At 48.0% G+C, this 14,155-nt stretch overlaps 1 protein-coding gene across 5 annotated transcripts in view; it reads left to right on the top strand.

Annotated features, from left to right (window-relative positions):
• The window catches only part of XPNPEP1 (X-prolyl aminopeptidase 1), a 58,770-nt gene that overhangs the window by 23,147 nt on the left and 21,468 nt on the right, over positions 1-14,155 (top strand). For all 5 annotated transcript variants that reach the window (XM_015082963.3, XM_027063027.2, XM_053206809.1 and 2 more), the window contains 5 exons: positions 6,374-6,437; positions 8,076-8,180; positions 10,564-10,656; positions 10,995-11,138; positions 12,848-12,943. In XM_015082963.3, the coding sequence (XP_014938449.2) occupies positions 6,374-6,437; positions 8,076-8,180; positions 10,564-10,656; positions 10,995-11,138; positions 12,848-12,943 (502 nt within the window). The remainder of the gene's footprint in view (positions 1-6,373; positions 6,438-8,075; positions 8,181-10,563; positions 10,657-10,994; positions 11,139-12,847; positions 12,944-14,155) is intronic.

Genomic DNA, 14,155 nt, shown 5'->3' with positions numbered 1-14,155 from the left:
GCATTGGTAGGATGATCTTTAGTCCGTCTACCGATGCAAAATTTTTTTTTTAAGTTTATTTATTTTAAGAGAGAGAGAGAGAGAGAGAGAGAGAGAGAGGATCCCAAGCAGGCTCCATGCTCTCAGCCTGGAGCCCAATGTGGGGCTCAGTCTCATGAACTGTGAGATCATGACCTGAGCCGAAACCAAGAGTCGGACATTCAACCAGCTGAGCTACCCAGGTGCTGCATACTGATGCAAATGTTATCTCTTCCAGGAACCACCTTACAGACACAGCCAGAAATAATGTCTTACCAGCTAGCTATCTGGAGATGGTCTGAAGTCAAGTGGCTCATAAAATTAACCATCATAGTCTCCTAGCACTGTTGTCTGAAATTGGGTCTCTCCTCTGAGAGAGTCTCACAGGCCGTCATAGAGCCCCAGCTAAAGATTCCTAACAGTTTGGGGTGCCTGGGTGGTCCAGCTGGTTAAGCATCTGACTCTTGCTCTCACCTCGGGTCTTGATCTCAGGGTCAAGAGTTCAAGCCCCACGTTGGGCTCTGCACTGGGTGTGAAGCCTGCTTAAAAAAGAAAAAAAAAAAAAGAAAGAAAGGACTCCCTACGGTTCACCTCAGGGAGAGGCCTCAGGTGTGTGAAAGACTGGATCCATGAGTGTTATTTGAATTAAAAGTTGAAAGTTTCTGAGTAAGGGGTGTGACAAGCTTTGCACTGTTGGTATTTCAGTTTGTTTTATTCTGCCTGGAGTTAGAATATAATCTATCTGTTTACTAGCAGGGGATATTCTTGTAGCCAAGACAGGCCAAGTTTATCTTGATAACCTTGGTTCTGGGTGCTGTTCGTCAGCCAGTTTGGGTTTTTGATTTTTGGTTTTGGTCATTATAAAGCTGTTTCTGGTCCAATGGCCTGATAAACTTGTCTTCCTTGCTAAACTTTGGGAATGGCAGTGAGGTTGGCCAAACGGCAGGTGATGTAACAGGCTCTCATCAGCCCTTCATCTCCTGCTAATGGTCCCGGAATATCAGAATTGGATGGCTTCTCCCTGGATGAGTAACTGAGAGTCAGGAATTGAGGCTTCTGTCAGACAAGTCGGGACCCATTGAGGGATTTTGAACAAGAGAATGACGGGATTTTGAACAAGAGAAGGACCAGGGGTTAGTATGGATTGGAGAAGGGAGATACTGGAGACTGAGAAGCCATTGGGAGGCCATTGCAGGATTCCAGAGTCAGGATACAGAGGGCTGGGACATGATGCCGGCCTTAGGAGCAGAGAAGAGGGGAAGGATTGGACGAGAAGCCGTAGAACACAGACTGAGCGTGGACCTGACAGGCAGATGGCAGAGGGGTTTGGGAAGGTTGGAACCTGAGAGGGTTTGTGATGCCGTCCAGAGAAGCAAATGAGAAGTCCCGAGTCCCTTCCTTGGTTCCTGTGGAGAGGTGGGGCAGAGTTGGGGTGACTGCTAAGTGGGACTCTGGGGCCTTGCCAGGACTGTGAGGACAAGAAGGAAGGCTCGGCTTTGTGTGTGATCTGCTGCAGCAGCCTTCTCGGTAATAGAGAGGCTGCTGTTCTCTGTGGCTCTTGTTCCTAATTGTTTCATTTCAGGCTAGATTCAGAGTTGATGGAATTTCTCCTACGGGTGGGGAAGGGAGGGTGTTGGAGAATGAAGGAAAATCTTGAATTCTGTCCTTTGTGTACTTTCCAAAACACAAATACACACACCCACGCACTGTTCCGTGCTAGAGAGAAAATGCACCCCAAATGCGTAATTACACGGGGACCTGGCACTCCAGGGGCCTGGTCCTCACTGTCCTCTGCAACTCTGAGGGGTTCTTTCTCTGTAAACCCAGAATAAGGGTTGCCGTATCATGAGTTTGGGCCCAGAGAGACTTTTGAGGTGAGGAATTGTCCATTCTTTCTGGTAATCTGGATGCTTTCATGTACCATCTAAGTCAAACATTGGGATTTGTGGGCGCCATTGGCCCCACACCAGGAGAATCATTGGTTGGGGCCAGAGCTGTGCCAGCTCTGCCTTTAAGAAATCCAAATTCTTTATCCTTCCCATCTGTAAGGCTTTATATTCTGTTCTTGGGGGTAGTTTAATCGAAGGTTCATGTTCTGTCAGAGGTGACTGTGCCAACTTGAGTTTTTGGCTATTTTTATGGTTCTTCCTTCTGGAAGACTTGAATCAGATTTTCCTAAACTCTGTCCTACTCCCATTCTTCCTGGAGTTGGCTTCCTGTTTTGTATTTCTTAAACAGACTCTCTCCTAGGGTGGAGCAGTGATTTTTATCACAGAGTGATTTTATCCACTGTATTAATTAGAGTAATGCTAGCTATGGTAACAGATCTCAACGTTTCAGTGGCCGGGTACTGTGGAGCCTTAACTCTTGTTTATGTAGCAGTCTGGAATGGGTGTTCTTGGTTGGTGGCTGACTTTCTTCCACTAGTAAGAGAGCGATTCGGAGCTCCAGGCTCTTTCCATCCTCTGATGCCACCATTCCGGCTGGTGGAAGGGGGAGGAGTGTGGAGAGGGCACACCCAGTTTTTACTCTCCTGACCCAGACATCACCTCGACCCCACATTCCATTTATGAGAACTACTCACGTGAGCCCACTTAGATGCAAGGGGGCATGGGAAATGAAGTCCTAGATGGAAATACAGTTGTTGGCAATATAGTAGGGGTTTAGTAAATGTAGCTACTAGTATCTGTTATCACCCAAGGCAGGGCATGGACAAATGTCAGTGTGGATGCTTCTGTAAAATTCTGATATGGGAGGTCTCTGAGTGGAGTGGGTCAGAAAACTTTGTGGAAGAGGGCATATTTGAGCTGGATTTTGAGAGATGGCTAAGGCTTTTTTTTTTTTTTTTTTTCCTCTTCTTTTCTGGTTTACAGATGTGCCTTATTTGGCTGTGTATTATTTACATTGTTTGAATTAGATGTCAACACTTAAAAGTTGGGTGATCTCTCATGAACACATATATTTAGCCTCTCCTGAATTACTGAGGGTTGGCAACATGCGGCCTGCATTCCGGCATAACAGAATTCAGAGCTGAGAAGAGCTGCTCTCTCTGGAAGAGTCACTTCCTTATCCTGCTTTACTTGTTTAGTTTACTTGCCTGTACCCTAACACATTTAATGAGTTTGAAACCCCAGTTAAGGATCCCTTCTGGTCTTGATAATGTATTAGTTTCCTGCTGCCGCTGTAACAAATTACCACAAACTTAGTGGCTTACAATAACACAAATCTATTATCTTTCAGTTCTGGAGGTCTGGAGTCTACAGTGGGTCAGTAGGGCTATGTTTTTTTTCTGGAGGCTCCAGAGGAAGATCTTATTTCCTTGCCTTTTCCAGTTTCTAGAGGCTACCTGCATTTCTTGTGTTGTGTCCCTTCTTCCATCTTCAAAGAGATGGCTAAGGTTTTAACTAGGTTGAAGGACAAAGGTTCATGTTTCCTTCTGCTTGTTCATTTATTCAGCAAATGTTGGTTAAGGACCTACTGTGTGTTACCTATACCATGATAGGTTACCTATACCTATACCATGATAGGGACAGGGACAGTGATGAACAAAGACAAATACCCCCATCTCATGCAACTGGTATTTTGGGGCAAGATAATACCATAATGATATAAAAAAGCTCAAGAAGAGAAGCATGTAGAAAAATGTGCTATACAGAGAGGTAAAGGCCAGGTGGCCACTTTGGATAGTCCAGGCATCTGACATCTGATCTGCAGTGTAATGATGAGAAGGAGCTGGCCATGCCACGATCAGAAAGGGACTTTGATAGGCACAAGGAAAAGCATGTGCAAAGGCCCTGAAGTAGGAATGAGCTTTGGAAGTACAAAATACAGAAAGCAGGCGAGGTGGCTTGAACATCTCGGGTGGCTGGGAGAGTGGAGGGGAGTTCTGAGAGGACAACAGGGTCCAATCAAGCAGTGCATTGGGGATGGGCTGGGGTTTGGGTTCTATCCTAAGTATGACGGGAAGCTATGGTGAGTTTTGAGCAGGGTGCTAACATGGTGCATACAGACATTTTGGAAAGCTCACTCTGTGTGTGTGAAGAATGGATTGTAGGGTTCGTGGTCCACGGGGAGATGGTGGAGGCTTGGATTGATGCTGGTCTCAGGTGGAGAGAAACGGTGGTTTTGGAGAGAAAGCCGATAGCTCTGCTTCCTTGTGCCTTTTCCCCCATATGCTAAGGCTTTGGCTTGTTTTAGACCTTTTGCTGTTCTCTGGGGAGAGTGTTCTTGGGTTTTGCCAGCTTCATTGCTGGGGGAAGAGTGGGAGGCCCAGGCCCAGTGCTTGTCTGGCCTCTCTGCCTAGCCTGTTGGTGTGGAGGTGACAGCTTTGGTCAGTGACGGCTTTCTGGCATGTTGACTACTTAGGTCATGTCTAGACATTTTTGCCCAGACCTCGTCTTGATCCCAAACCAAACATGTCCACCTGCCGTTAATTCCACCTCCTTTTGGAGAAACCTGCCTCCTGCCTTTGCCAATGGGCAGCTGCTTTGAGAGGCCCTGTCCCTCCTCTCGGGCTTGCCCCAGTAGGGGTGGGACATTCCTCGAGAGCTGATCCCTGAGTGGAGACTAGCCGGGCCGAGATGAGCAATACCTTCTCTGCCAGCCCTTTGCTGGCAGTCTCACTGTGTGTCACAGGTGGATGAGCCTCAAGCAGGGGACCCTCCTCATCCATCAGGAGCATCTCCTGTGTCTTCTCCATTGTGTACTGTGATTTTTAGTATAAGAGTTATTTTTGTTTACTTAGTTTTCCCGGCCTCTTGGATGCTTTTTCAGCATTTAGGAAGAAACTGATACTATCTGTTCCATTGCATATATGCAGCACTCTCAGGTTTCTGGTGAGTTTTCTGTTTTAAACATTAACTTACTGTTCCTCACAGCAATCCTAGGAGAAGGGTGGGAACTCCTCCCTACCCTCCGTTTTTGCTTTACTTCTCTTTAGTTTTGCACCCAGTGATTGCTGGGTTTATAATCAAATGAGAAGTCTCCAGTTCATAAATGCTGCTGGCGGCCGTTTCCTTCTGCATTCTTCATGCTGCCTGTTAAATGTTCCTCTATGGTTTGGGGATAAAACATGAGCCTGGTGTTGCTTTCAGCGGTGTGAAGGGACCTGTTTTAGAAATGAACAACTGAGCCTGAGAGATGCAGTGAGACTTGTTGCAGAGAGCTGGGCCTGCTGGAGGCCAGGTGTGACCTAGACCTGTCACGGCTCTCTGCACTGGCCCTCCGGCATCTCCGTGGGTAGTGTGCCTGTGCCTGGTTTGAGGCTGTGACTGCAGCTGCCCTGGTGAAAGGGGCAGGAGCAGAACATCCACGGCTTCTCACCCCTTCATTGTGTTGACCTAAAAACGCCTTGGTCCGGCAGCCCTGTTCTCCATCCTCAGCATTCTGAGCCCTGCCGGGTCCTTTAGCTCGGGAGAAACCCGCTAACGGTAGAAGGAGCAGCAGCTGTGGAGGTGCGCGTGCCAGATCTGGGCCGTGCTGTTGACCTGTGAGTGGGCAAGCTGCTTAGAGAGTCTGTCTTCACACTTCGCTATATCCTGGAGAGGGAGACTGTGTCCTGTGGGAGCAGCATGGCCTGGCGCTTCAGAGCCCAAGTTCAAATCCTGCCTCTGCTACTTGTGTGACCTTGGGGAGATTCTTTCGTTCTCTGTGTGTCATGGGCTGTCACCAGAAGTAGCATGCCACGGCCCTGTGCCCTCTGCACAGGAATGAGAACCTTCTGTGTTCCACAGTCTCTAACCCCTTCTGCTTAGAGGCAGGGGGATGGGCAAGACCTGGTTTGGGACATGACGTTTTCTTTTGCTGAAGCCTCCTGGATTCATTGAGGAAGCGTTTCCATTTATTCCCCAACAGGAAGGGGCAGGGTCTGCGTGGGAGCGATTGGGGCTGCTACCTTGGAGAAGAACACACACTTCAGGAAGTTCAGAAACAAGCCAATGCCAAAGAGATCTAAGTGAGAGAGCTATTGGCGCCTAAAACAGAAATTCAGCCTTTCTTTTCAGAAAAATAACAGATGCCTAAATGCCAGTGGCAAGGAAGGGAGAAGGCTACTGGTTTGTTTTTCAAGATCTCAGTGAGGAAGAGCAGTTTTGATCTGTTTCATCCTGACTCTCTTTGTTCTGCAGAAGAAGAAATAGAGGCTGGCAGGAGCAGCTCTTTTAGCCCTTAATTAATTGGGGTCTTCTGGATTGTTCGCTAGTTTTTTTCATGTTCAGTTTGACTTTTTAGCTAGACTGTTCCTTGAAGGTCCGCCAGCCTTCGTGTCCCTGCGGGGCCTCGCACATAGCTGAGCACGTGGAGCGCAGTTGGCACGTGACTGGTTGAGGTCCAGTTCGCCCTCCCTTTTGTTTTCCAGAGTGAGTACATTGCTCCGTGTGACTGTCGGCGGGCCTTCGTCTCTGGATTTGATGGCTCTGCGGGTGAGTTGCTAACTTCTCTGTCTGTTCTTTCTGTACTTTTGTTCACTTCCCAAAAATAACGGGGCCAGGCTTCAGCCTGTGATAGGACCCAAAACAGAATGCAAGCCGGGCACTCGCCCTTGAACCTCTGCAGAAAGGTGTGAATTCCCAGCATCCCCCAGTTCCCTAAGGTCAGCTTTTAGTGGCCCTTTTCTCTACGCTTTTGCTATTAAAGTTTTATTGTATTTACTTATTTATCTGCTATTACAGTTTTAAATAATTTTCGTTTAAAAAATGTTTTTGAACTTTTCATTGAAAATAATAATACGTACAGAAAACCGTATTAATTAAACTGAAGATACCTGTGTCAACAGCACTCTATAAGTAATGGTCACTAACTGTACCCCAGAACCCTCACCTTAGCTTGCTGGTCCTGTGTAATTCTCCAAGTGCTTGCTTGGCTTCTGGGTAATTTCACTTTCAGTGTAAATAATAAAGGTGGGGACACCTGGGTGGCTCAGTCGGTTAAGTGTCCGACTTCGGCTCAGGTCGTTATCTCACAGTTCATGGGTTTGTGCCCTGTGTCAGGCTCTGTGCTGACAGCTCAGAGCCTGGAGCCTGCTTGGCATTCTGTGTCTGCCTCTCTCTCTGGCCCTCCCCCACTTAGGCTCTCTCTCCCTTTCAAAAATAAATAAACAGGGGCGCCTGGGTGGCTCAGTCGGTTGGGCATCCGACTTCGGCTCAGGTCATGATCTCATGGTTCATGAGTTCGAGCCCCACGTCGGGCTCTGTGCTGACAGCTCAGAGCCTGGAGCCTGTTTCAGATTCTGTGTCTCCCTCTCTCTCTCTGCCCCTTCCCTGATCATGCTGTGTCTCTCTCTGTCTCCAACATAAATAAACATTAAAAAATTAAAATAAATAAATAAATAAATAAATAAACATTAAAAAACTTAAATAATAAAGGTGAACATTGAGCTACATTGGTGCCCTGTCCTAACTTTTCCAAAACTGCCCTGTCCTTGAGTTTTAGGGTGATTTTTCCCCCTTCAGACTCCCATCATTAGGCTAGACTTGGCAAGAACCACTTCCTTTTGTGTATGTGCTTGTGTTGGCTGGCCCCTTAGGATTGCTTTTGGCTGGCACCTCTGCTGAAAGCCTTGAGTTCTGCCAGGCCTGTAGGAACTGAGGGCAGGTAGGGGTGGGAGATGTCAACCCCTGCTGGTGACCAGTGAGTCACCGTGAATATGTAGAGTCCAGTGGGTTTCTCAGAAAAGGTGAGACCATTCCTCTGGAGTAGAGCAGATCACCGTGCTGGAATCGTTTTCACCTCCGTGTTGTTGATTATGAGGCCATTTTGACCATAGGTGCACAGTCCTCTGTTCTGTTGGCCTTGACTCGAGCTGTGCAAATGGGGTACTGTGCAGGGACCAGGCCTCAGGCAGCCTTCAGAGCTTGGCCCACAGCTTGTTCTCAGTGGCTTTGTGTTCTTTTGCCTGGAGCTTTCTCTGGAGTCAAAGGCCCATCTGCGCCGCTGGAGTGAGGGGTGTTGGGAGGCTGGGCCCCAGGGCTCACTGTGCTTGCTGCCTGCCACCACCGTGTGCAGCTTCTGCGTGGTTGTCAGAAACGTTTCTCTTTTGTTTGTTTACTCCCCTGCTGCAGGCACAGCCATCATTACGGAAGAGCATGCGGCCATGTGGACCGACGGACGTTACTTTCTCCAGGCTGCCAAGCAGATGGACAGCAACTGGACGCTCATGAAGATGGGTGTGTAGAGACATGGCCAGCCCAACTTCAGTTGGCCAGCTTTGGGAAGGGACCCTAGGGTTTTATGAGGTCATGGACCCTTTTGAGGGTATCTTAGTCAGCTTTGGCTGCCATAACAAAATACCAGAGACGAGGTGGCCTAAACAGCACAAGTTTGTTTTCTCAGTTCCAAAGGCTGGAAGTCTAAGATCAGGGTGTCAGTATAGTCAGGTTCTGGTGTCAGCCCTCCTCCTGATTTGCAGACGGCTGCCTTCTCACTGTGTCCTCACACGGCAGAGAGATAGATCTCTTTTCTTCTTTTTAAAGGGCCACCAATCCTATCAGATTAGAATTCCACCTTTTTGACTTCATTTAATCTTAATTACCTCCTAAAATCCTTCTGTCCAGATACAGTCACATTGAGGTTGGGGCTTCAACATGTGAATTTGGGAGACACCATCCAGGTCATGGCACCAGAAAACCCTCTTTCTCTCACATTTACATGCACATACACACACACAAGCATGCATTTGGGGCTGTGGGGCTGTTATAAATGAACAGGCTAGTGACCTTTAAACTTTGTGATTGCATGCCTCCGTTAATGGCTCATGCACCCTCAACATATATGTATACTTGTTTATGTGTTTAGATATACGTGCTGCTGTCCATCTGCATTTCAAATGTGAACAAAAATTAATTTCTTTGTTTTTTAGAAAAAATGAATACAAATAGACCTCCTAAAATTTTCTGTTTGCGCCCTGGTGGATCTGTCAGTGTACCCCTGGGGTATGGGCATCTCTCCTTGGAGTCCACATCTCCAGCTGTCAGGTCTGTTAGCACTTTGCGGGGGGGCAGAGTGTCAGAGGAGCGAATTCTGCTCATTCCTTCAAGTAGGTATTTGGTTTCCCCGGGGAATGAATCTTCCTTCTTTCCACGTCTGTCTCTGGTTTGCCTGAGCCCCTCTTTCCTCAGGCATTTCTCCTGCATAGGGAAATTCTGGTGGGTTTGGTTGGGGAGTGATTCATCCCTGGGGTTTTGCCAGATATCTGTCTGCTAGGAAATAGCATGACTTCATCCTATAAAAGTCATACGAGGGGCATTAAAAGAAACTTCGTTAGTAAGTGGCTTTTTAGTGGTTTGGGAAAAAAACAGCCAAGAGTCAAATAGCAAAATAACAGCTCAGTGCCAGCTTTTAGGCAGTTTTTGGAATTGAAATTCGTGAGCTCATTTCTTTATAAATCTTCGAACTTCCCCTCTGTGGTTATGTGGTTATCAGCAGTCCGTAGGGAAAATAGTGAAGATAAGTACTGGTTTAGAATATATGAACTTTCACTCTAAATATACATGTATTTCACCAAGCTGTTAAGTTTTTAGTAAAAATCTCACCAGTTAAGAAGCACGCATCCAAACATAGAAGGTATTGGCTTGGATTAAAGAAAAACTGGAATATCAAAAATAACTTCAGTTCCTTTCTTGGAGCTTGTTTGGTGTCCTATGACGAATCGCTCGGAAGAAACGGGAAGGGCTGTTTGCTCTCAGGAGTTGGAAAGCCAGGGAGCCATTGTAAAGATGATGGTGACGGGTACCTGTGTGTTCCTGTCTTAATCTTTGGAAAGATTTCTTTGCTGCAAAGGCTTGTGTTCAGCCCTCCAGTCAGACCTGGTTGAGGGGCGGGAGCCTTCTCTCTGCCACCCTGCCTTCCAGTGAGGGGAGAGTACCATGGCGTGTGTTTCTCTTACCTGGTGTGGGATGTGAGGGAGGCCCCCAGCTCCCAGCCTTCACCAGTCACCACCCAAGTGCTCTTCAAGTGACCACTGGTGGTAAAGTGACTGATGGCGGAGAAGATGTTGTTTGCAGTGACACGTGTACCTATGTTGCAGTGATTCTGGGGGTGCTGTTTTGACCAGGAGTCGAATGAAAATCTTGCCTTTTCTTTTTGTTGTCTTCTTACTTTATCGTATGCTTCCGTCTTAATACACCTGGGTGTTAAGGGGCACCTGGGTGACTCAGTTAAGCGTCTGAGTCTTGATTTCGGCTCAGGTCACGATTTTGCGGTTCATGAGATTGAGCCCCACATTGGGCTCTGCGCCAACAGCACAGACCCTGCTTGGGACTCTCGCTCTCCCTGTCTGCCCCTCCCCCCGCTTGTGCATTCCCTCCTCTCTCTCTCTCTCTCTCTTTCTCAAAAAAAAAAAAAAAAAAAGAAAAACACACCATCTTATACTTCTTGCAGCCTTCCAGGATTAAGGGAAGTTCAGATTTTTTCATGTGCCACCCATCTACCTTAGAGAAGGTGCTTAATAAAGGCCCTGTTATCATGATGTTGGTGAATTGCTTCCTTCTGGGTAGGACCGTGAGCTTGGTTCCACTGGGAATTGTTTCTTCTCTGTTCTTCCCTCTGTAGGTCTGAAGGACACACCCACTCAGGAAGACTGGCTGGTGAGTGTACTTCCTGAAGGATCCAGGGTTGGTGTGGACCCACTGATCATTCCTACTGGTGAGTGAGCTGGCGTCCTTCCAGCTTGGGTGAGGAAGTGGGTTCTAGATGCCTCTCCATTGTCCTTCTTTGTTTGTGGGACGTGGATCCTCTGGGGGCTCGGTGTGACTTGACGTCATGGTAAAGATCAAGGTGAGGAGAGGAGTTCTGGCAGAGAGGCAGAGGAAGGCGGTTGGTGGTGAAGATCACCTCTTTGCAGTTCTGCGTCCTATGCACCCAGCGCTAGGCCACGGGAGGATCGCCTTTCAGAAGGCGCTGGCTCTCAAGGCTCTGCTGCCTGCCTTGGCCGAGATGGCGTTCAGTTCATGCATGGCTGGGCCACGTGTATTTCTCCCCAGATTACTGGAAGAAGATGGCCAAGGTTCTGAGAAGTGCAGGCCACCACCTCATTCCTGTCAAAGAGAACCTTGTGGACAAAATCTGGACAGACCGTCCTGAGCGCCCGTGCAAGCCCCTCCTCACCCTGGGCCTTGATTACACAGGTCAGAACTGTGCTGCATGCAGCAGGGCCCCCAGCCATCGTCCCTTCCACCTGTCACCTTTGTCTTCATTGCTGTCCTGAATCAGAGTTGAGCTTGAGCTCACGGGAGGATTCTGCCCCATGCTGGCACTGGCACTGGTGGGGTATTTCGTGAAGGCAGGAGCTTTATTTGTTTCCAGGGTTGGCACCTACTTACCACCTACTTTGCACAATTTATTCTTGCCCTGCTCTTCTGGGCAGACCTTTGGCTGCTGCTAAGATGGCTTTTTACTACGCTGTTGCTCACTGCCTCTCACGTGTCTGATATTGGAAACAGGGCTGAGGGGTTTCTAGCTTCCATTTCCTTTTCTTTTTGCCCACGTTTGTAGATTTACCTCCCCACCCCATCTCGTACCTTCTGCTTTAGCGGCTTTGGGGCATGGGTTTCTTAGGCCTGTATGATAGTGGTCGGTGTGGAGCAAGTTCTGCGAACCATTTGTGGGAGCTGAAAGTGTGGATTTATGAGTGAGGGATACACAGAGAGGCCAGGGAGGTGGGGCTGAAGGGGAGGACGTCGTGTGGTAGAAACAGCAGAGTAGAGGTGGATGGGGGATGTCTGGAATGTAGGCAGATTGCCCAGAGGGGTCCTGGGAAGAAAGCATTACAGCCCAGACTCTTGCCAAGTTTTAAACAGCATTCCCGAGCTGATCTTCAAAGCGGTGTTGGTTGTGGGGGCAGCCCCCAGCTTGCTCTCCTTGTGATGCCCTCACCGGAGGGTAGCTCAGATTCAGGGGGATAGGTCCAGGGAGTGGCCCAGGGTCAGCTAGACATTTTCCATTCGCATGTTTTGAGTTTTTTAGAAGCTGAATCAGAGGCGCTGACCTATTACTTGTAGGAGAGGGGAGAGCAGACGTTGGGGGTAAGACTTGTGTTCAACAAACACGAGTACCTACTATGTGCAGGACACTATGTCAGGTGCTGGGTGAATAAGACAGAGGGTCGTCCTGTTCCCAGGTGGCTGTAACCGGAGTTGAAAGTACCGTTTCGTGGTGGGGATGGTGGTGGTCGTGGTAGTGATGGGGTGAGCTTCCCCAGGGCTACCATTCCATCTGGAGAGCCACAGGGAGGCCCTGGCTATTACAGGGCAAGTGTGATTTAGAAGTAGTGGTCCCAGTGAGTCAGATTGCAGGGAGTACCTAGGTCTTAGCACCAAAGGGCGAGTCTCTCGGCTCCAAGAACGTAAAGTGGGTGGTATTCCCCCAGCCTGTAAGACTGGGTGAGTTTTCCCTCCTGGGCAGTATGTTCTCGTAGCTCCCTGTGCCTCTGCTGTTGTGCCAGTTCTTACACGGAAGTGTAACTGTTGCTGGTTTAATTATTTGCCTTCCCATCTAGGTTGTAAGCCCCCTGAGGGCAGGGACTGGGTATAACTCAGAGCTGTAGCCACGGTGACCAGCACAGTGCCTGGCAGATACCTATGCCTGGGAAGTCTAGGTGCTTCATAGACATTTGTTGGATGAACAAATGTATTAATTTTGTCGGTGAGGCAGTCAGGGCTCTTGAAAGTCAACAGGTTTGGACAGAGGCTTAAATCCAGGCCTCCTGTTTGCTCAACCAACATGCTCCCTATAACAGGTGGTGCTGGCTCAGAATGTTTGGGATGGGTTCTTTCAGTTGGCTCCCGTGGGTCCCTGGAACCAGGGCCAGAGCCGCAAGCATGTTTGTTTCTTGCAGGCATCTCCTGGAAGGACAAGGTTGCAGACCTTCGGTTGAAAATGGCCGAGAGGAACGTCGTGTGGTTTGTGGTCACTGCCCTGGATGAGATTGCGTGTGAGTGCTCTGGCTTTACTGTTTGGGCATGTTACCCGGTCTCTCCCTTGGTTCTCTGGGAATCTGTGTGTTCGTGCAGATCAGCTTTCTGAGTGGCCAGGGAATAAACAAAAGACTTATGTCACCAATGGGTATATGATGCACCAAGTAGGATGGAGAAAGAATTATAGAGGATGGGAGAGGGGAGTGTAGCTTTGCCCAAAGTGGTATTACAGCTAGGGGCTGATGTTAAATCTATGGTGGATGTCCACCTCTGACCAGTCTCTTCAGGACTGGGACACCTCTGAGGAAGGACATTCCTTCCTAACACTTAATGTCTGTCAGTATTTTGTGTCTGTCAATATTCATGTCTCTTTATAGCTGTAGAAGTGGCACCATAGGAGATTATTTTTTTCTCTATACTTTTTCTTTAGGCCCCTGTGTTCTTCACAGTGAGAATGTTCTAGAAATATTTCTCTTTTAAAAAAATTTTTGTTTTTATTTACTTATTTAGAAAGAGAGAGAGAGAGAGAGCAAGCAAGGGAAGGGCAGAGAGAGAGGGATAGAATCCCAAGCAGGCTCCACACTGTCAGCGCACAGCCTGATATGGGGCTTAAACTCATGAACCATGAGAACATGACCTGAGCCAAGATCAAGAGTTGGAAGCTTATGGGGTACCTGGGTGGCTCAGTTGGTTAAGTGTTGACTTTAGCTCAGGTCATGACCCTGTGGTTTGTGAGTTTGAGCCCCATGTCGGGCTCTGTGCTGACATCTCGGAGCCTGGAGCCTGCTTCAGATTGTGTGTCTCTCTCTGCCCCTCCCCTACTCGTGTTCTGTTTCTCTCTGTCTCTGTCTCTGTCTCTCTCAAAAATAAATAAACATAAAAAAAATACAAATAAATTAAAAGAGTTGGATACTTAATTGACTGAGCCACCCAGGCACCCCATGTTCTAGAAATATTTGTACCTCAGAAAACTCAGGAACTATAAATATTTTTCACGAGCTTTTTTGATACGATAGCAGTTTCTGAATCTTTAGACCTTAAACAACCTGCATGCAATTGTTTAGTACCTGTCATCCTCTAGAACCTGAAGGAATCTTGGTGAATCTTCCTGTTCTGTCTTCCTTTTCTGACTGGGTTTGACCCAGGGTGACTGAGAAACGGCACTACCTCATTTTTTAATTTTCTCATTAGAGAAAGAGACCCTACTACACAGTGTCCTATGTCTCCAG

Source organism: Acinonyx jubatus, chromosome D2 (assembly GCF_027475565.1).
Source record: "Acinonyx jubatus isolate Ajub_Pintada_27869175 chromosome D2, VMU_Ajub_asm_v1.0, whole genome shotgun sequence".
In the NCBI taxonomy this organism is placed as follows: Eukaryota; Metazoa; Chordata; class Mammalia; order Carnivora; family Felidae; genus Acinonyx; species Acinonyx jubatus.
Note: the sequence above shows the minus strand (reverse complement) of the source record. Positions and strands in the feature narration are given on the sequence as shown.